At 47.7% G+C, this 22,500-nt stretch overlaps 1 protein-coding gene across 1 annotated transcript in view; it reads left to right on the top strand.

Moving 5' to 3' along the window:
- LOC308382504 (phospholipid-transporting ATPase IA-like) overlaps nucleotides 1-22,500 on the top strand; it is a gene marked incomplete at both ends in the record, with an annotated part of 90,543 nt that overhangs the window by 7,023 nt on the left and 61,020 nt on the right. Inside the window, 7 exons of the mRNA XM_080860911.1 lie at nucleotides 3,275-3,347; nucleotides 7,708-7,813; nucleotides 11,708-11,790; nucleotides 15,269-15,318; nucleotides 16,932-17,001; nucleotides 18,199-18,283; nucleotides 19,081-19,220. Of these exons, the coding sequence (XP_080717037.1) occupies nucleotides 3,275-3,347; nucleotides 7,708-7,813; nucleotides 11,708-11,790; nucleotides 15,269-15,318; nucleotides 16,932-17,001; nucleotides 18,199-18,283; nucleotides 19,081-19,220 (607 nt within the window). The remainder of the gene's footprint in view (nucleotides 1-3,274; nucleotides 3,348-7,707; nucleotides 7,814-11,707; nucleotides 11,791-15,268; nucleotides 15,319-16,931; nucleotides 17,002-18,198; nucleotides 18,284-19,080; nucleotides 19,221-22,500) is intronic.

Genomic DNA, 22,500 nt, shown 5'->3' with positions numbered 1-22,500 from the left:
GCGTGCGAACATACACACACACACACACACACACACACACACTCACATACACACACACTACGGATTTTATGGACGCAATTTTACGAATCAAGTTCTCGTTTCCTGGAAAAGCTTGAGTGCCTGGGAGGGTGGAGCTCCTGTCAGTCGAAAGACTATGATGTCACTATGATGGGCTTGGTCTCAGCACATAGAGCAGTTGAAAGACTATGATGTCACTATGATGGGCTTGGTCTCAGCACATAGAGCAGTTGAAAGACTATGATGTCACTATGATGGGGTTGGTCTCAGCACATAGAGCAGTTGAAAGACTATGATGTCACTATGATGGGCTTGGTCTCAGCACATAGAGCAGTTGAAAGACTATGATGTCACTATGATGGGGTTGGTCTCAGCACATAGAGCAGTTGAAAGACTATGATGTCACTATGATGGGGTTGGTCTCAGCACATAGAGCAGTTAAAAGACTATGATGTCACTATGATGGGCTTGGTCTCAGCACATAGAGCAGTTGAAAGACTATGATGTCACTATGATGGGCTTGGTCTCAGCACATAGAGCAGTTGAAAGACTATGATGTCACTATGATGGGGTTGGTCTCAGCACATAGAGCAGTTGAAAGACTATGATGTCACTATGATGGGGTTGGTCTCAGCACATAGAGCAGTTGAAAGACTATGATGTCACTATGATGGGGTTGGTCTCAGCACATAGAGCAGTTGAAAGACTATGATGTCACTATGATGGGCTTGGTCTCAGCACATAGAGCAGTTGAAAGACTATGATGTCACTATGATGGGGTTGGTCTCAGCACAGAAAGCAAAGTATATACGATATGAAGATAACACTCAGTCTTTCCTTATGAAATGGTGAATGAAGTATGGATGAGACAGATTATATTTTAATGTTATCATAACCAGTATTCTACACTATAGGATAGGAAGTTCAGTCAACAAAGTGTTTTTATCGTGTATTACATATAGTGGATGTACAATTCGGTGAGTCATCATTAGCAAGCCCAACCGAATGAAAAGTCTTGCTCTTTGCTTGCATCTATATTTTAACAACATTTATTTGTCACGCTCCATTAGTGTAACTTAGTAGCCTTGTCTCTTATGTGGCAGACTCCATGGTAGAGCCATCCTTGATACATTTGTCCACAACTCACAAAAGGAAATTAGCTACCAGAGAACTTCCAAATAATTGATTTATCCTTTTCTGCTGTCGCCGCCCTTCCTCTTGTTCTTCATGGGCACTAAGTGGAATCCGAGTGTGTGTTAGATCCAGCATCATTTGATTAACGGGTATTCAATGATGATGTTGGAACTCAAGAATTTGTGTAAATGCTCGAGTTCTCAAATGCTCAAGGTCTCTGTGCATCCCCTAACACACACACACACTCGCACACACACAGACACACACACGCAAAAAACCACACACAAGGACAAACACACACTAACAGTATACATCAGCAGAATAGAATATGCTAGATGTGCTCACACACCAGGATGCTTGCATATATGCAGGTGCTGTATACAAAGATGAATGCATATTTACACACACCCAAACATGCACACATTAATAGACGCACAATAGGGATAAGTGAACGCACTGAAACACACTGGATCGAGCTGGTTGAATTTATGATCCTGAATGTGTGAGAGTATTTTCGTAAGGGGTTTTGAAGAATTATATAACCGCATACATGGGGAAATTGTTCCATCTTTTTGATCTTATCAGAACCAACTACCCCTTCAGGTGTAACACTAGGTAGATGTCTATGTGTATGTGTGTGTGTCTGCATGCGCAGAAACCCTTGACAACATGGATGGTGTGTGTGTGTGTGTGTGTGTGTGTGTGAGCCAAAACAGCCCTGTTGCTCTCTGCCCTGAGCACCATGGATCCCATGTCCTTGTCTCCCCCTGTGTCTCAGCCTAATGTCTCCCCCTGTGTCTCAGCCTAATGTCTCCCCCTGTGTCTCAGCCTAATGTCTCCCCCTGTGTCTCAGCCTAATGTCTCCCCCTGTGTCTCAGCCTAATGCTACACTTTCCCTCGGTTCTGGATCATGGACATGCTCTCTTCCCCACAAAGCTCCTATTATTTCCACTGGGTTTCAGAGACTAACAGCCTCACGATGCCACAGGAGATTTAACTCTCAGTGGAACCCCACAAACATCTTGTTCAGCATTTGAGCCTAGTTAACTACACGTTTGATTTACTGGCCGCCCATTAATCTCCCAGGCAGCCATCGATCCGTGCCGAGGATGCTGTTGCCGGCAAAGTGTAAATTCTGTATCGATGCAGGTAAAAATAGCCATGTTTAGGTTTTCTCTGAATTAATCGAAAGAGCAAAGCAGTCGTATTTCATAGAGGAAACTAATTTGTCTTTGTGATCTGTGTTTGTGTGTGTGTGTGTGTAACGTTCAAGATAACCTGGGGAGGTCTCCTCAGAGCATTTGTGTTGTTCTCAAGTGTTTTTCCCCGTTTGGCGGTATTGATGTGCTCTCGATGAAAAAGGGAACGGAGGGTTGAACGAGGATCTCTTAGGTTGTCCAGAGAACAGCTTGTGCAAGAGGGGAGCCCAAATAAGTGTTACGCAAAAATGTTGGGGCAAGCAGGCTTGTGTAACTAAATAATCCCTCCCTGTTTTTTGCTGTTTCCCCTCTTTCTTTCTTTCTTTTTTTTCTTCTTATGCCTCCCTCCCTCCCTCTCCCTCTCTTCACTCTCTCACTCCTTCCCTCCCTCACACTCTCCCTTTGTCACAGTCTTAGATAAGGCTGTATTACCTTTCACACAGACAGTCAGAAACTCAAGCTTTGGTATTTACAGAGAAATCATAGACAGATAACTTGGTCGATAGTACAAAGTATCTTTTTTATATTAATCCTAAACAGAGCCCACAGATCAATATACCTGAATCAAATTAAAAAGAACATCACACACTTCAGAGTCTTTGGGCTGACCTCACGTCTTGTGGAGTGTGCATACGAGAGGTGTGGCTAATAAAAAATGTCATATATGAAGTTTTCTTCATTGCAATTTAATTACAGTAATAGTCTCATTAATAGCCACACTTGAAAATAAAACCCTCTTTTCTCTAGAGCGAGGACATCTGTGATCATTATGCAGTTGTTTGTGTTGTTGCTAACACACGGTTGTCGCGTGTGTGTGTGTGTGTGTGTGTGTGTGTGTGTGTGTGTGTGTGTGTGTGTGTTGGTGTCCCGTGTCTTTTTTTTCTTCCACTCTGTAATCACGTCTCTCTCCCTCATCTCTGCAGGCACAGCTCAGACTCATCAGAGGAGGCTGGATTTAATGACCCCAGCTTACTGGAGAAACTCCAAAGCAATCATGTAAGTACCGCCACGCCCCCTGTTAGAGCCCATGGCAAGTGCCGCTAACCACTAGCCCCCTGTTAGAGCCCATGGCTAGTGCCGCTAACCACTAGCCCCCTGTTACAGCCCATGGCTAGTGCCGCTAACCACTAGCCACTGTGGCTTAGAAACTGGGAACCAACCAACCACTTGTCTGGGTCCATCACTCTTCACTCTGCACTGGGATGCACTCCTCACTACACCGCTATTCCTCTGGGCCACTGGAGATGAGTGAGGTCGAGCACACTGTGTGTGTGTGTGTGTGTGTGTGTGTGTGTGTGTGTGTGTGTGTGTGTGTGAGCCAACACCGCTATTTCCTCTGGTCCACTGGAGATGTGACAGTGCCTGGTTGTGGCGGACACTTTGGCACAGACGTTAAGTGTCTGCTTGTGAGTGTGAATTGGATTCACCTGACCATTACAAGTGTGTTTCATTCTGTGCCAGAAGAACATGAATGGCCTCATTCTGGCGGGTGAGGTGGGGGGGGTTTGCTATTTGGGTAATTTGATTTCAGCCCTACAGTATGGATTTAATTTGAGTTTCTCCTTAATTTGGGAGTATCAAAGGGTTTGTTTATGAAGGAGTGAGGGTGGAGCTAACATTTGCTTCAGATGGCGCTTCTGCCGCCGCGAAGGGAACATGAGGAGGAGTCCTTCTGCGTTGACAACGGGGTCGTGCCTTGGGCATGAAGTACCAGAGTTATTCTAATTACAGCCTGGGCCGCCTCAGCACATGCTCTAGGCCTGGCTAGAATTAGACTGGGATTTATTTAATATAGATTTGCAAAACGCATGTTCCTCATTTCACCCTCGTGTGTTTCATAATGATTAGAAGCTGACGAGCAACATTTCTGATCATTTGTGGTGTCAGTGCTGCACGCTGTTTGAAAAGCTGCCTTGGCCTTCATGACGTGGATTCAGGTGGACAAGCCTCATTAGCTCTCCATCTTCAGAATCCAGAAAGAGAGAGAGAGAGGGAGAGGGAGAGGGAGAGGGAGAGGGAGAGGGAGAGAGAGAGAGAGAGAGAGAGAGAGAGAGAGAGAGAGAGAGAGAGAGAGAGAGAGAGAGAGAGAGAGAGAGAGAGAGAGAGAGAGAGAGAGAGAGAGAGGGAGAGGGAGAGGGGGGGGAGAGAGAGAGAGAGCAAAGAGAGAGAGAGGGAGAGAGCAAAGAGAGAGAGGGAGAGAGAGGGAGCTTAAAACAAGCAAATTTGGCTGCCAGTGCGTTAAGCAAATTTGGCTTGTTAAGGTTTCTTAAAATAAGTAATATTTGCTTGAAATAGGCAAAAATAACCTTACCAAAGAGCACTAGGTAAGTTCAATTTAGCTAGAAACAAGACCAACTAGATTTTTTCATCTCAATATAAGAGTAATAACACTAGGTTAGAAAAGCATTTTTGCAGGGAGAGAGTGAGGGAGAGAGAGGGAGAGAGCAAAGAGAGAGAGAGGGAGGGAGAGAGAGAGGGAGAGAGAGAGAGAGGGAGAGAGCAAAGAGAGAGAGAGAGGGAGAGAGAGAAAGAGAAAGAGAAAGAGATAATCTTCTCATCAGTGTGAGATTCTCACAGGAAAGCTGGTGATCAAAACCTCTTGATTTTAATTTCACATATTGGTGTGCACTCAAAATATTTAGGAGTGTAGATACTGTACTTCGTCCTGCAGTCCATTTAAAAATGACATTCTAGTGATATTCTAAATATTTACTGTGTTGCTATTGAGTTGGGCTACGCTGCTACTGAAGGTAGGGCTATTGTTCTAGTGTTGTCATGTTGCACTTAGAGCACTTAGAAGTACTCAGAAGTCCTTATTACCAGCCCAAGGCTCTCATAGCTCTTGGCCACCTTTCATTTCACACTGGGCCATTACCCACAGTGTGTGTGTGTGTGTGTGTGTGTGTGTGTGTGTGTGTCTGTGTCTGTGTCTGTGTCTGTGTGTGAGTGTGAGTGTGAGTGTGAGTGTGAGTGTGAGTGTGAGTGTGAGTGTGAGTGTGAGTGTGTGTGTGTGTGTGTGTGTGTGTGTGTGTGTGTGTGTGTGTGTGTGTGTGTGTGTGTGTGTGTGTGTGTGTGAGTGTGAGTGTGAGTGTGAGTGTGAGTGTGAGTGTGAGTGTGAGTGTGTGTGATTGACTAGGGGTGTGTGGAGATTAAAGTAACAGCTCTCCCACAGGGGCTCCTCATTTGAGTCACTACAGAAGCTCTCAGGCATTTTTTTGTTTTGTTTGTTTGTTTGTTTATTCGCTGACCAGATCCCATGAGTCTCTCTCTCTCTCTTTCTCTCCCTCCCTCCCTCCCTCTCTCTCTCTATCTCTCTCTTTCTCTCCCTCCCTCCCCCTCTCTCTCTCTCTCTCTCTCTCCCAGATGAGAAAGCTTAGTCAAGCTTAGCATCAATTGAAAAAAGGACTCTCATACCACCCACACTAACCGTGACTCTCGCAATTACACACTTTACAGAACTGGCCTCAGGGCTTTCTATTGGCTGTCACTTCTTGTCAGGTGGCCTCTCTGGTGTCCGCTGGGGTTTCGCTGGTGATTGACACCCTGTCAACCCTCCCTCACCCCTAAACCCCGTCCGCCTCCTGATCTTCTGACAGTAGCTGTCCGTCACGTCTGCAGGGTTATCAATCCCTTTGGTGTCAGCATGAGGTCTCTCTCTCGCTGGATTTGATTTCTGCTTGTTCTGTGTTCAAGCCCTGTGTGTTCCTGCAGGGTACGCTTCTCTTAACAGAACCAGTGGAGACAGGGACTGATTCATTAGAAATGCTTTGAGAGAGAGAGAGAGACAGAGAGAGCCCTCTGCTTTGCTATCCACTGTTTTATTAATTTATTTTATGAAAGCATGTAGAGTGGGAGAGACAAGATGGTTGTGAATTGGAATGTGGGATATTCATTCAAAGTAAAGTTTGTCCAAGTTATGTGGTCATTTTAATGTGTGATCTTTTATGAATGCCTTGACTGGCAAATGGGTGGACATTTCAGCATTTCAACTACATTGCTATGATTTATATAGACCTGTATATCTTATTAACAGAGCATCTTACATAATTAATTAGTACATCTAAAATAAGTAGTATTAGGATTGGTAGTACTTTAAGTAGTAGTAGTAGAAGCAGTAGCAGTAGCAGTAGCAGTAGCAGTAGCAGTAGCAGTGGCAGTAGCAGTAGCAGTAGCAGTGGCAGTAGCAGTAGCAGTGGCAGTAGCAGTGGCAGCAGTAGCAGTAGCAGTAGCAGCAGCAGCAGTGACAGCAGCAGCAGTAGCAGCTGTTGTTGATAGTCATAGTAGGGCTAGTAGCAGTAGCAGTAGCAGTGGCAGCAGTAGCAGCTGTTGTTGATAGTCATAGTAGGGCTAGTAGCAGTAGCAGTAGCAGTAGCAGTGACAGCAGTAGCAGCTGTTGTTGATGGTCATAGTAGGGCTAGTAGCAGTAGCAGTAGCAGTAGCAGTAGCAGCTGTTGTTGATGGTCATAGTAGGGCTAGTAGCAGTAGCAGTAGCAGTAGCAGTAGCAGCTGTTGTTGATGGTCATAGTAGGGCTAGTAGCAGTAGCAGTAGCAGTAGCAGTAGCAGTAGCAGTAGCAGTAGCAGTAGCAGTAGCAGTAGCAGTAGCAGCTGTTGTTGATGGTCATAGTAGGGCTAGTAGCAGTAGCAGTAGCAGTAGCAGTAGCAGTGGCAGCAGTAGCAGCTGTTGTTGATGGTCATAGTAGGGCTAGTAGCAGTAGCAGCTGTTGTTGATGGTCATAGTAGGGCTAGTAGCAGTAGCAGTAGCAGTAGCAGTAGCAGCTGTTGTTGATGGTCATAGTAGGGCTAGTAGCAGTAGCAGCTGTTGTTGATGGTCATAGTAGGGCTAGTAGCAGTAGCAGTAGCAGTAGCAGTAGCAGCTGTTGTTGATGGTCATAGTAGGGCTAGTAGCAGTAGCAGCTGTTGTTGATGGTCATAGTAGGGCTAGTAGCAGTAGCAGTAGCAGTAGCAGTAGCAGTAGCAGCTGTTGTTGATGGTCATAGTAGGGCTAGTAGCAGTAGCAGTAGCAGTAGCAGTAGCAGTAGCAGTAGCAGCTGTTGTTGATGGTCATAGTAGGGCTAGTAGCAGTAGCAGTAGCAGTAGCAGTGGAAGTAGCAGTAGCAGTAGCAGTAGCAGTAGCAGTAGCAGTAGCAGTAGCAGTGACAGCAGTAGCAGTAGCAGTAGCAGTAGCAGCAGTGACAGCAGTAGCAGCTGTTGTTGATGGTCATAGTAGGGCTAGTAGCAGTAGCAGTAGCAGTAGCAGCTGTTGTTGATGGTCATAGTAGGGCTAGTAGCAGTAGCAGTGGAAGTCTTGGCCTCAGCCCCCTGACTGTCTCTCCTCTCTCCTCTCTGTGTGTGCAGCCAACAGCTCCTGTCATCCTGGAGTTCATGACCATGATGGCCATCTGTCACACTGCTGTCCCCGAGCGCCACGACGACAAGATTATCTACCAGGCAGCCTCACCTGGTCAGTACCAGCACCAGCTGGACCCCTCTCCACACCTGGCACTCTCATTGGACGACCTCACTAAATACTCACCATATACTGCCCTATACAGGCCCAGACACACACACACACACACACACACACATACTGCCCTATACAGGCCCAGACACACACACACACACTGCCCTATACAGGCCCAGACACACACACACACACTGCCCTATACAGGCCCAGACACACACACACACATACTGCCCTATACAGGCCCAGACACACACACACACACTGCCCTATACAGGCCCAGACACACACACACACACTGCCCTATACAGGCCCAGACACACACACACATACTGCCCTATACAGGCCCAGACACACACACACACACACACTGCCCTATACAGGCCCAGACACACACACACACACACACTGCCCTATACAGGCCCAGACACACACACACACATACTGCCCTATACAGGCCCAGACACACACACACACATACTGCCCTATACAGGCCCAGACACACACACACACACACATACTGCCCTATACAGGCCCAGACACACACACACACACTGCCCTATACAGGCCCAGACACACACACACACACATACTGCCCTATACAGGCCCAGACACACACACACACACTGCCCTATACAGGCCCAGACACACACACACATACTGCCCTATACAGGCCCAGACACACACACACACACATACTGCCCTATACAGGCCCAGACACACACACACATACTGCCCTATACAGGCCCAGACACACACACACATACTGCCCTATACAGGCCCAGACACACACACACATACTGCCCTATACAGGCCCAGACACACACACACACACTGCCCTATACAGGCCCAGACACACACACACACACACACACACACTGCCCTATACAGGCCCAGACACACACACACACACTGCCCTATACAGGCCCAGACACACACACACACACTGCCCTATACAGGCCCAGACACACACACACACACTGCCCTATACAGGCCCAGACACACACACACACACACACATACTGCCCTATACAGGCCCAGACACACACACACACATACTGCCCTATACAGGCCCAGACACACACACACACACACACTGCCCTATACAGGCCCAGACACACACACACACACTGCCCTATACAGGCCCAGACACACACACACACACTGCCCTATACAGGCCCAGACACACACACACACACACTGCCCTATACAGGCCCAGACACACACACACATACTGCCCTATACAGGCCCAGACACACACACACACATACTGCCCTATACAGGCCCAGACACACACACACACATACTGCCCTATACAGGCCCAGACACACACGTCATACCCCTACATACCATGAACACAGATACAAACACACTTTTAATCCCATATTTCATGAACAGGACTAAGATCTTGTTACATCTTTACGCTCACATAAAGCTTATTTCTCTCAAATTGTGTGTCCCAAATCCTATCTGTAGCCTTAGTCATGCCATATCCATACTCTATGGCAATGCATTGACTGATTTCCTATATGAACGGTAACCATGTCTCTAACAATCTTTCCTTGCCTTTATTTTTCTGTTCAGTATATTTCATGCAAGCTTTCACCCAAAGCAACCTACAGTACCTAATGGGAGGGTTAACTGTTCAGGGTTAGAGCTCTTTGAGAACTGAACCTGTGACCTTGACATGGCTAGAGCCCTGCTCCACCAATAGGGCTGCACCTAGAGCCCTGCTCACCTAGAGCCCTGCTCCACCAATAGGGCTGCACCAAGAGCCCTGCTCCACCAATAGGGCTGCACCTAGAGCCCTGCTCACCTAGAGCCCTGCTCCACCAATAGGGCTGCACCAAGAGCCCTGCTCCACCAATAGGGCTGCACCTAGAGACCTGCTCCACCAATAGGGCTGCACCTAGAGACCTGCTCCACCAATAGGGCTGCACCAAGAGCCCTGCTCCACCAATAGGGCTGCACCAAGAGCCCTGCTCCACCAATAGGGCTGCACCTAGAGCCCTGCTCCACCAATAGGGCTGCACCAAGAGCCCTGCTCCACCAATAGGGCTGCACCTAGAGCCCTGCTCCACCAATAGGGCTGCACCTAGAGCCCTGCTCCACCAATAGGGCTGCACCTAGAGCCCTGCTCACCTAGAGCCCTGCTCCACCAATAGGGCTGCACCAAGAGCCCTGCTCCACCAATAGGGCTGCACCAAGAGACCTGCTCCACCAATAGGGCTGCACCAAGAGCCCTGCTCCACCAATAGGGCTGCACCTAGAGCCGTGCTCCACCAATAGGGCTGCACCAAGAGACCTGCTCCACCAATAGGGCTGCACCAAGACCATTAAGCTGACAAAGAGCCCCAGAAAGTGATTCAGAGCCACTGTAAACACTTAAGGCGCTGTCGCTCTAAAGCCCCTTCTGCCCAACGGATCAATGTTGGCTGTGTATAACCCCTGTTGCTTCCTTTCCCCTTCTGCCACACAACCCTCCCCCTTCCCACCTTCCCACCTTCCTAACTCCACCCGGGCGACCTCAAGCAGATGGGTCCCCCCTTATGTGCCGTGGTTCTGCTTAAGGTTTCTTCCTGTCCAACAGGGAGTTTTTCCTTGGCCCTGTTGCCGTTGTGCAGGCACTAAGGGGGTTTAGGCTCTGGGCTCTGTTAAGCGCCTAGAGGCAATTGTATTGTTATGGCGCTATACAAATAAAATTGAATTGAATTGAATTTAATTGAATCCTGGTCCTCCTTACCTGGAAGCCTTTGGGTGAGTCTGACTGAGCAATAGGAGACACTTAAAGGTGGAGTCCATGATTATATCCCAAAAGACTTGTGGTCAAATTCAGGGAATGGCTCCTCAGAGTCCATCTAGCTCTCCGCTCAGTGTGAGTGCTCCAAAGGCTCTGGTGTTGATCTGGTGTTGATGCCCAGCTGTGGATGGGAAACAAACAAAGTGTCTGGAACCGTGCCATAAACAATTCCAGCCAATCAACGCCCTGCCTCAGGAGCACGGAAGGGAAGGGTGTAATTTGATTTGCTGTCGAGCTCAGACATCAGCAAGCTTTCGCCGGAATCGCTAACTGAACCTTTAAGACGTCGCCGCTCCAAAGCTCCCTCAGTCGAATGCAACACCCTCTGGGCCTGAAGACCTCGTGGCTGTGCAGTCCTGTCCACAGAGACTGGAGCCTGAAGACCTCGTGGCTGTGCAGTCCTGTCCACAGAGACTGGAGCCTGAAGACCTCGTGGCTGTGCAGTCCTGTCCACAGAGACTGGAGCCTGAAGACCTCGTGGCTGTGCAGTCCTGTCCACAGAGACTGGAGCCTGAAGACCTCGTGGCTGTGCAGTCCTGTCCACAGAGACTGGAGCCTGCCTGTCAACATGTGGAGCTAATCAGTGCTGTAGCCTCATTAGCAGGCTAATAGGGTGGAGAGATGCTCGACACGCAAACACTCAGGCATCTCCCTGTGGACGGACACCCGTGTGGGGAGTTCAACATCTCTGAAAATATGACCCCGCCCCCCACCCCACCCTCCACCCCACCACACCCCCCCTCACCCGCCCCCCTCCCGTAAACAAAACCATATTGGACAAGTTTACTGCAAATGCTACTCAGTGTAGAATAGCAACACATTCAGTTTGACAGTACAGGCTGGTGTTTGTGCTTTATTTGATTTATTAGTCAGAATGGATAAGCTCTTGCTCTGACTCTCTTTAATTAATGCGTGTGTTCTGACGGTGCCTCGCCTCGTCGTCCCCCCCCCCAAAATCTTCAAAAAGTGTTATAAAGTGTCTTAGAGAGTCCAAGGGAGAGGGAAAAGAACTCTCCTCTGTGATCTGGTTGAGTGTCGGTGACAGGTTGACCTTTGACATTTGACCTTGGTTCTTGTGTTCTTGTGTTCCCCAGATGAGGGCGCTCTGGTACGGGCTGCACGGAACCTGGGCTTTGTGTTCTCCGGGAGAACGCCCGACACCGTCATCATGGAAGCGGTGAGTGGCCAGTAGCTGTGTGACTGTGACGATGTGATGATGTCACTATAGATGAGTGTGTGCTCTGACTGTGTGACTGTGACGATGTGATGATGTCACTACAGATGAGTGTGTGCTCTGACTGTGTGACTGTGATGATGTGATGATGTCACTACAGATGAGTATGTGCTCTGACTGTGTGACTGTGACGATGTGATGATGTCACTACAGATGAGTGTGTGCTCTGACTGTGTGACTGTGACGATGTGATGATGTCACTACAGATGAGTGTGTGCTCTGACTGTGTGACTGTGACGATGTGATGATGTCACTACAGATGAGTGTGTGCTCTGACTGTGTGACTGTGATGATGTCACTACAGATGAGTGTGTGCTCTGACTGTGTGACTGTGATGATGTGATGATGTCACTACAGATGAGTGGCGAGTAGCTGTGTGACTGTGACGATGTGATGATGTCACTACAGATGAGTGGCGAGTAGCTGTGTGACTGTGATGATGTGATGATGTCACTACAGAGGAGTGTGTGCTCTGACTGTGTGACTGTGACGATGTGATGATGTCACTACAGATGAGTGTGTGCTCTGACTGTGTGACTGTGATGATGTCACTACAGAGGAGTGTGTGCTCTGACTGTGTGACTGTGATGATGTCACTACAGATGAGTGTGTGCTCTGACTGTGTGACTGTGATGATGTCACTACAGATGAGTGTGTGCTCTGACTGTGTGACTGTGACGATGTGATGATGTCACTACAGATGAGTGTGTGCTCTGACTGTGTGACTGTGACGATGTGATGATGTCACTACAGATGAGTGTGTGCTCTGACTGCCACGCCATCGAGCCTGGCTCTCACGCTGTCCCTTTGCCACAGTGACACGACACACACTGCCTCACTATGACAGCCTCACCTCAGTGTCTGATTCATGGTCATGTCATCTGACATTTTCTACACAGCTGTTCTTCAACAATAGGCCTATACAGGAATCTGATGCATCACATAAAAAAAGGTTCCAGAATGATCCTTGTGACATTAATAGAAGCAACACATCTGGTAGAGCGGTAGGATTTTCTAGGCGGATTTGAGGAACATTTACCCAAATGCTTAGAATGGGCAGATTGATCCAAAGCAACAGAATGTGAAGCTCAGATAAGGCCGTCATACATGTGTCAATCACTCCTCTGAGGTCATATTAACACTGATGTGCTTAAAAGCGCCCTGATCGCTGATACATGTGACGCTCTGAGGTCATATTAACACTGATGTGCTTAAAAGCGCCCTGATCGCTGATACATGTGACGCTCTGAGGTCATATTAACACTGATGTGCTTTAAAGCGCCCTGATCGCTGATACATGTGACGCTCTGAGGTCATATTAACACTGATGTGCTTTAAAGCGCCCTGATCGCTGATACATGTGACGCTCTGAGGTCATATTAACACTGATGTGCTTTAAAGCGCCCTGATCGCTGATACATGTGACGCTCTGAGGTCGTATTAACACTGATGTGCTTTAAAGCGCCCTGATCGCTGATACATGTGACGCTCTGAGGTCGTATTAACACTGATGTGCTTTAAAGCGCCCTGATCGCTGATACATGTGACGCTCTGAGGTCATATTAACACTGATGTGCTTTAAAGCGCCCTGATCTCTCATACATGTGACGCTCGTGTCATTCCACACCAAGGTCTTCTCAGGCTATGGTGTGTGTGCATGGGTGATTGTGTTGGGGGATTAGGGTGTGTTTGTGTGTCGGCCCTGATCATTCTATTCATTTCCCCATTGAAGTGTGTGTGTGTGTGTGTGTGTGTGTGTGTGTGTGTGTGTGTGTGTGTGTGTGTGTGTGTGTGTGTGTGTGTGTGTGTGTGTGTGTGTGTGTGTGTGTGTGTGTGTGTGTGTGTGTGTGTGTGTGTGTGTGTGTGTGTGTGTGTGTGTGTGAGATGACCTCAGTGACCAGAGGCTATTCTGATGTCATAGCAACCGTGTCCATGGTGATGTAGGGGGCTCATCAGCAGTGTTGTCAGGAGAGAGAGAGGGAGAGAGAGAGAGAGAGAGAGAGAGAGAGAGAGAGAGAGAGAGAGAGAGAGAGAGAGAGAGAGAGAGAGAGTGAGTGTGAGTGTGAGTGTGAGTGTGAGTGTGAGTGTGAGTGTGAGTGTGAGTGTGAGTGTGAGTGTGAGTGAGAGTGAGAGTGAGAGTGAGAGTGAGAGTGAGAGTGAGAGTGAGAGTGAGAGTGAGAGTGTGAGTGTGAGTGAGAGTGAGAGTGAGAGTGAGAGTGAGAGTGAGAGTGAGAGTGAGAGTGAGAGTGAGAGTGAGAGTGAGAGTGAGAGTGAGAGTGAGAGTGAGAGTGAGAGTGAGAGTGAGAGTGAGAGAGTGTGTCCCATGCTGCCTCTCTGGGTGAAACAGTGTGAGGTTCAGAGTAAAGTGATGTAATTAGGAGAGGAATGAAGACAGCAAGGCCCCTGTGCCCCTCAGAGCGTCAGACAGAAGGGCATTCTGTTCCTGTAATTGGCTAAACTGATCATGTGACTAAGGAAGGCCAGTGTGAAAAGAAAAGAGTATAAAAGAGATAGAGGGTCAGACTCAGACCAACTCCAGTTTAATATTTGCAGATATAAAATGCCATATACATCCAGTACCGTGCAAAAGTTTGGGTATTTGTGAAAGAATGCTGTAGTGTGAGGATGCTTTCAAAAAAACATAAATCGTTTTGTATTTTCACATCAAATACAGTGCAGCAAACAAAACAAAAAAATCAAATCAATATTTGGTGAGAGCTCCCTTTGTCTTCAAAACAGCATGAATTCTATAGGTACACTTGTATAGATTCAGGTCTTCAGTGGATTTAGACGGCCTTGATTCTCTGTCTCTTCATGTAATGCCAAGTTAGACTGGTGTCTGTCAGTGCTGAGCTGATGGCCTTTACTCTTTCAATCTGCACTGTGGTATATTGCTTTGTTACTTTCTTTACTTACCTCCTAATGTTTCACTAACATATTTCACTATTTTTCAAAAAACTATAAAATATGAAGTCGACACAATAATGATAATAAGGATACAAAATAACTGTCTAAGATAAATGTTTTGTGGGACAACTAAAGTGCCTTCTGCACAGTACTGTATATATTTATGCTTGAGCATGAAATAGTTCAGATTATTTATGTATAATTCCCACTAATTTTCAGCCCTCTTCAGATTCATCACGTTGTTCTCCTAATGAGACCCTTTGAGTCCCCGAGTGCTCCTTGTGTTGGGGCGAGATAATGGAATCAAACTCTGCTGTAGTCCGTCCTCTCACTCTGGGTGTGAGCAGAGGATGGGAGTGGATCAGTGGACCCGTCCTCTCACTCTGGGTGTGAGCAGAGGATGGGAGTGGATCAGTGGACCCGTCCTCTCACTGTGGGTGTGAGCAGAGGATGGGAGTGGATGAGGCTGAACTCTGAACTCTGACCCTTGACCTCTGCCTGTCATCTCTTTCAGATGGGGGAGGAAGAGAAGTACGAGCTGCTGCACGTGTTGGAGTTTACCAGGTAATATATTGTCAGGTGTGGTGGAGTTTACCAGGTAATATATTCTCAGGTGTGGTGGAGTTTACCAGGTAATATATTCTCAGGTGTGGTGGAGTTTACCAGGTAATATATTGTCAGGTGTGGTGGGGTTTACCAGGTAATATATTCTCAGGTGTGGTGGAGTTTACCAGGTAATATATTCTCAGGTGTGGTGGAGTTTACCAGGTAATATATTGTCAGGTGTGGTGGAGTTTACCAGGTAATATATTGTCAGGTGTGGTGGAGTTTACCAGGTAATATATTCTCAGGTGTGGTGGAGTTTACCAGGTAATATATTCTCAGGTGTGGTGGAGTTTACCAGGTAATATATTGTCAGGTGTGGTGGAGTTTACCAGGTAATATATTCTCAGGTGTGGTGGAGTTTACCAGGTAATATATTGTCAGGTGTGGTGGAGTTTACCAGGTAATATATTCTCAGGTGTGGTGGAGTTTACCAGGTAATATATTCTCAGGTGTGGTGGAGTTTACCAGGTAATATATTCTCAGGTGTGGTGGGGTTCCTTTGGCACGGCAGGATAATCCGTTGTTGTCTTAGTTTTGTGTGTTCTGAAAAAGCAAACCTAGTGCTCATAAGCAGTGTGCATACTTCCCTACAGTAGGCCTACAGAAACACCTCACACTCACAATAAACAAACACGGCCATGGTTGGGCGTTGGCATCAAAACAGGACAGCCAGTGTATGCAGTACTGATTATAGTGCAAAAGACTGTCTCTCTATCTCTCCCTCTCAAAAACAGAGACACACAGAGACACACAGAGACACACAGAGACACACAGAGACACACAGAGACACACACACACACACACACACACACACAGAGACACACACACACACACACACACACACACACACACACACACACACACACAGAGACACACACACACACACACACACACACACGCACACACACACACATATTCACAGACCAAACCCATTAGTACAGTACCTGTATTGTACCCTTCATTGTACACTATGCTGCCAGTTCCAGTTCCAGTGCACTGTGCTGTGAGCAGCTGTGTCAACATGAAAAGCACATGCCACAGTTTAATAATAGAGTAATAATCTTTTATTAATTAATCTCACAATGACTATGTGTGTAGTGTTCTGTAAAACATGTGCTGGTACTTAAAGCAGCATGTCCATTTCTATGGAACACAATGCAAAATCGAACCGCTAATGCTGTTGGGTTTGGAGGCCGGCTTGAGATATAGTTTAGTGCTTTGGGAAATGCAGCTACGCTACTGCAGCATAACCTGCAATCTGCCTCTTGCTTTCTAGGGGAAGAACAGAGTGAAATATGTGTCTGTCTTTGTGATTGCAGTCTTATTGTCTCAGAGGTAATGGTGGACCTGATGGTGGTGATCATGTCTCCAGTGGTGCACTTCATGTACTGAATTGTGTGTGTGTGTGTGTGTGTGTCTGTGGGTGTGTCTGTGTGTGTGTGTGTGTGTGTGTGTGTGTGTGTGTGTGTGTGCGTGTGTGTGTGTGTGTGTGTGTGTCTGTGTGTCTGGTGTGTGTGTGTGTGTGTGTGTGTGTGTGTGTGTGTGTGTGTGTGGTCTCCCCCCCCCCTCAGCACAAGAAAAAGAATGTCCGTCATCATGCGCACTCCAACCGGTCGGATCCGCCTCTACTGCAAAGGAGCCGTGAGTGTCTCTCTCCATGGCAACCTGTGATGGGCTCCAGTGGCTGTTAAAGTCTGGAGTGTTCTCTCTCTCTCTCTCTCTCTCTCTCTCTCTCTCCCCCCCCCTCTCTCTCTCTTCCCCTCTCTCTCTCTCTCATTCTCTCTCTCTTTTCTCTCACTCATTCCCTATTCCCTCTCTTCTTTGTTTGATTTCTTTCTCTCACAGCCTTTGCTCTCAGCTTGCCTCTTATTCATCCCTTTTTTCTCTCACTCTCTCAATTTCTATTCATGCCTTTTTTCTCTCACTCTCTCCATTTCTATTCATCCTTTTTCTCTCACTCTCTCCATTTTTATTCATCCTTTTTTCTCTCACTCTCTCCATTTCTATTCATCCTTTTTCTCTCACTCTCTCCATTTTTATTCATCCTTTTTTTTCTCACTCTCTCTGTTGCTAATCATCCCTTTGTTTTGCTGTGTATCTCTTTATCTATTTTTCTCCTCCTTCATCCTTCCTCTCTCCCCCCATTCCCACCTGTAGTTGGTCTCCATGTCTAGCTCTCCAGTGCCCTCTCTGACCCCCATTCTCTCACACACTCCTTCTTTACACCTCCTTCGCCCCACCCCCACCCCTCTGTTGCTCAGCACCGACATGTCGAAGCTGCTCCCTCTCTCGCTCTCCCTCTCTCTCCCTCTCTCTCTCTCTCTCTCTCTCTCTCTCTCTCTCTCTCTCTTGCTCTCTCTCTCTCTCTCTCTCTCTTGCTCTCTCCTCATCGCTCACGTCACAGATGATCTCCTTTCTTCCCTCTTCTTCCCTTTTTTTCTCTCTTTCCTCTCCTCTGCTCCTCCATTAGCAGTTGATTGGTTTCTTGGTTGTGTGTGATGGAGTACTGCAGTGGTTTCACTCTGTAATGCAAATACAGACTGCAGTCACAGCACAGAGAAGGGGGTAATATAGGCAGGCTGTTTTGTGTGAACTGACTATCATAATTCTAATAATAATAATAGATATAACTGAACTGCATTATTATACAAGCGTGTCGACAGTACATTAGTGACTGATCAGCCCAGGGGTTAAATTCATTCTGTAATAGTCTTTTTATTAAGTAGGGTTGGTGAGGGTCTATAGAGGCGTATGCTATAAGACTCTTCACATCACTGTCAACAATATCCATCAAAACTGTGGAAAGTGAAAGACCCCAACGTGTCTGTGCTCTTTCAGGACACGGTCATCTACGACCGCCTAGCTGACAGCTCCAGGTATAAGGACATCACACTGAAACACCTGGAGGCGTTTGCCACCGAGGGTAAGCAGGCAGTCTGTCAACATGTGTCAACTTGTGTACGGGTCCACACCCTAAGCACACAGGCTAAATGTTCTAGATGAGGTACAGGTAGACTAAAGCTGATGTTACTGACGCTAGGAAACAGCTGAAAGTAATGGTTCACAGTCATTCCCTCACACACACCAAAGGTTTCCTACACTTTAGTCGTTGCATTAGCTGGTGGTAGGACACCATGGCTGGGTGTCTCATTACAGCTCCCAGTCACGTATCGTCTGGGAGCAGGTTGCCATATTTCACCCAACAAAGCTGTCCTCATTTCCTCAATTCTCATGAATCTCCTGCCCTCTGCTGGTTGGTTGAGGGTTTTGCATTACAACCTCAGGATTCTAGAGTCCAGGTTCTAATGGTACCCACTGGTGTAGTCCAGGGTATACGCAGGTATACGGAGTATACACACTTATTTTTCAGTCAGCATTGCGTATACCCACTTCTCAAAACAGGGCGTTTATCCTGTGCTGTATGGGCTGCTTACCCACTACAACACTGAGGGTACCTGCTTCAGATTCTAGAGCAGTTGGGTATGAGAGCCTTTCAATAGATTCTCCCCGCCTCCTCTGGAAAGGTCTAAATGCACTCTGATAAGTTAACCAAACTGGGTAATATTAACTAACCCAGTCTTATAAAGATCCGTCTTTTAACACCTGTAGAAAAGAAGCAATGAAACAAAGATGCAGCAAAACATAAATGCAAGTCATGCTAACTGCTTAGCGGACCTGTAGAGCTCCTCTGATGGCACCTATCCTCCTTTCCTCACTCAGGCTTGCGGACGCTGTGCTTCGCCGTAGCAGACATTAGCGAGTCGTCGTACCAGCAGTGGATGGAGGTGTTCCAGCGAGCCTCCACCTCTCTGCAGAACCGGGCCCTGAAACTGGAGGAGAGCTACGAGCTCATCGAGAAGGTGAGCTACTCAAGACTGCAGGCTGGAGGCCCTGGGAAGGAGAGAGAGAAAGAGATGAGGAGCCTAACCCTAACCCCAACATAGCATCTCAGAGAGGAGGAGAGATAGAGGGATGGGAGATGAGAGAGGAGGAGAGAGAGAGAAAGAGATGAGGAGCCTAACCCTAACCCCAACATAGCATCTCAGAGAGGAGGAGAGATAGAGGGATGGGAGATGAGAGAGGAGGAGAGAGAGAGAGAGAGATGAGGAGCCTAACCCCAACCCCAACATAGCATTTCAGAGAGGAGGAGAGATAGAGGGATGGGAGAGGAGAAGAGATAGAGAGATGAGAGAGGAGGAGAGAGAGAGAGAGAGATGAGGAGCCTAACCCTAACCCCAACATAGCATCTCAGAGAGGAGGAGAGATAGAGGGATGGGAGATGAGAGAGGAGGAGAGAGAGAGAAAGAGATGAGGAGCCTAACCCTAACCCCAACATAGCATCTCAGAGAGGAGGAGAGATAGAGGGATGGGAGATGAGAGAGGAGGAGAGAGAGAGAAAGAGATGAGGAGCCTAACCCTAACCCCAACATAGCATCTCAGAGAGGAGGAGAGATAGAGGGATGGGAGATGAGAGAGGAGGAGAGAGAGAGAGAGATGAGGAGCCTAACCCTAACCCCAACATAGCATCTCAGAGAGGAGGAGAGATAGAGGGATGGGAGATGAGAGAGGAGGAGAGAGAGAGAAAGAGATGAGGAGCCTAACCCTAACCCCAACATAGCATCTCAGAGAGGAGGAGAGATAGAGGGATGGGAGATGAGAGAGGAGGAGAGAGAGAGAGAGAGATGAGGAGCCTAACCCCAACCCCAACATAGCATTTCAGAGAGGAGGAGAGATAGAGGGATGGGAGAGGAGAAGAGATAGAGAGATGAGAGAGGAGGAGAGAGAGAGAGAGAGATGAGGAGCCTAACCCTAACCCCAACCCCAACATAGCATTTCAGAGAGGAGGAGAGATAGAGGGATGAGAGAGGAGAAGAGATAGAGAGATGAGAGAGGAGGAGAGAGAGAGAGAGAGATGAGGAGCCTAACCCTAACCCCAACATAGCATCTCAGAGAGGAGGAGAGATAGAGGGATGAGAGAGGAGAAGAGACAGAGGGATGAGAGAGGAGGAGAGAGAGAGAGAGATGAGGAGCACACGCTAACATAGCATCTCAGAGAGGAGGAGAGATAGAGGGATGAGAGAGGAGGAGAGAGAGAGAGAGAGAGAGATGAGGAGCACACGCTAACATAGCATGTCAGGCTCTCAGGGGTTCAGGTCTGAAATAAAGTTGACCTTGGGGTGACCTTGGGGTGCCGATGCCTTCATCTGAAGTTGAAGTAGATGGGACCACAGAAGAGTATATTACAGTTGTGAAGAATATATCAAATGTTTTTGGGTGTTTTTTGGGGTCGGTTGTAGCATATCACAAGCCAGAATGCACAAATATAAAAGATATGCCTACTATATAGGGTCTATTTATCAGCATACACCATTTTAAAGGCATTGTTCCTGATGTTCCTGATGTTCCTGATGTTCCTGATGTTCCTAATGTTCCTGCCAAGCCCTCATCAGGTGGACCTGTTTTAGCCAAACCTCAGACTTTAAATGAAACACTCTCTCAGACCCACACCACTTCACACACAAACACACACACACACACAGATGCACACACACACACACACACACAGACGCACACGCACGCACACACACACACACACACGCACACACACAAACTCACACACACACACACACACACACACACACAGATGCACACACACACACACACACACACACACACAGGCGCACACACACACACACACACACACACACACACACACACACAGACGCACACACACACACACACAAACACACACACACACACACACACACACACACACACACACACACACACACACACACACACACACACACACACACACACAGACAACCACACACTTTTTTTCTTGAGCCGAGGCCCAGGGCAGAGTGTCAACCTCTTCCTCTGAACCTTAATGCTTGTGCTTTTGCAACCACATCTGCTGCTGCCAAGCTAAAAGGACAGGCTCACACACACACACACACACACACACACACACACACACACACACACACACACACACACACACACACACACACACACACACACATAAGGACAAGCTCCAGTTCATCCAGGGCTCGTCTGAAGCCTGCCTCTCATCCTCTCACCGGTCACACAGGGCAGCAGACCAGACTGGCCCTGGACACGGCCTTGATTAATATGGATCTTAACCAAAGCAGTCAGAGAGAGAGAGAGAGAGAGAGATGGAAGGAAGGAGGGAGAGAGAGAGAGGGATAGATGGAAGGAAGGAGGGAGAGAGAGAGAGAGAGAGATGGAAGGAGGGAGAGATAGAGAGAGGGATGGAAGAGAGAGGGAATAACAGAAAGGGAAGGATGAAGTGAGTTGAAAAGAGAGAGAGGGAGTGGTGGGGCAGGAAGAAGTGAGAGAGAGAGGGAGATAGAGAGTGAGAGAGAGATAGAGTAAGGAAATGATTGAATGCAGGAGAAAGAGAGAGAGAGAGAGTGTGAGTGAGAGAGACTCATATCCAGAATGCAGCGTATCCCAGGGAAGCACAATCGGAGCCCTGTGAGCGGCCATGGTGTGTGTGTGTGTGTGTGTGTGTGTGTGTGTGTGTGTGTGTGTGTGTGTGTGTGGGGGGGGGGGGGGGGAGTCCCGGTCAAACATGCCCACTGGTGCTCATAAATCACTCCGCCCGCGAGTCAGAGGTGCCAGCCCTTCAGCCCTGCCACGCCACTAACGGGCCTCATCCATCAAGCACACGCACACGCACACGCACACCGCAGCTCATGCCAGGAACGTGCAGTTGCAATCCACAGCCACCAGGTGGCAGAACTCAGCCCTGTTGTGGCCCCCTCATGTTTCTGTAGAGCTGGTCACCTCCTGTAGTTGGACTGCTGTAGTGGTGAGTTTGTCCAAGCACTTCATGAGTTCAGACCATGATAAGTTAAGATGAGATTTAGGCTGCCCTCATTTATCACTCATCTCACCCCCACTGGCCGTCGCTGAAGAAGAACATTATTGGAGCTTCTGTGCAAAAGATTAAGACACCAGATAATGCTAAATTAGTGGAGACGTTTCCATTATCAGGTATCAAATCCTGCAACATAATGCTTTGCTTTGGTTTGACTTAGCTTAGCTTAGCTTAGTGGCTCAGTTCATTTCCTGCTGGTCATAAACACGGGCCTTGTTGATTTACAGAGAATA

The sequence above is a fragment of the Sprattus sprattus genome, assembly GCF_963457725.1.
Source record: "Sprattus sprattus genome assembly, contig: scaffold_99, whole genome shotgun sequence".
Lineage (NCBI taxonomy): Eukaryota > Metazoa > Chordata > Actinopteri > Clupeiformes > Clupeidae > Sprattus > Sprattus sprattus.
Note: the sequence above shows the minus strand (reverse complement) of the source record. Positions and strands in the feature narration are given on the sequence as shown.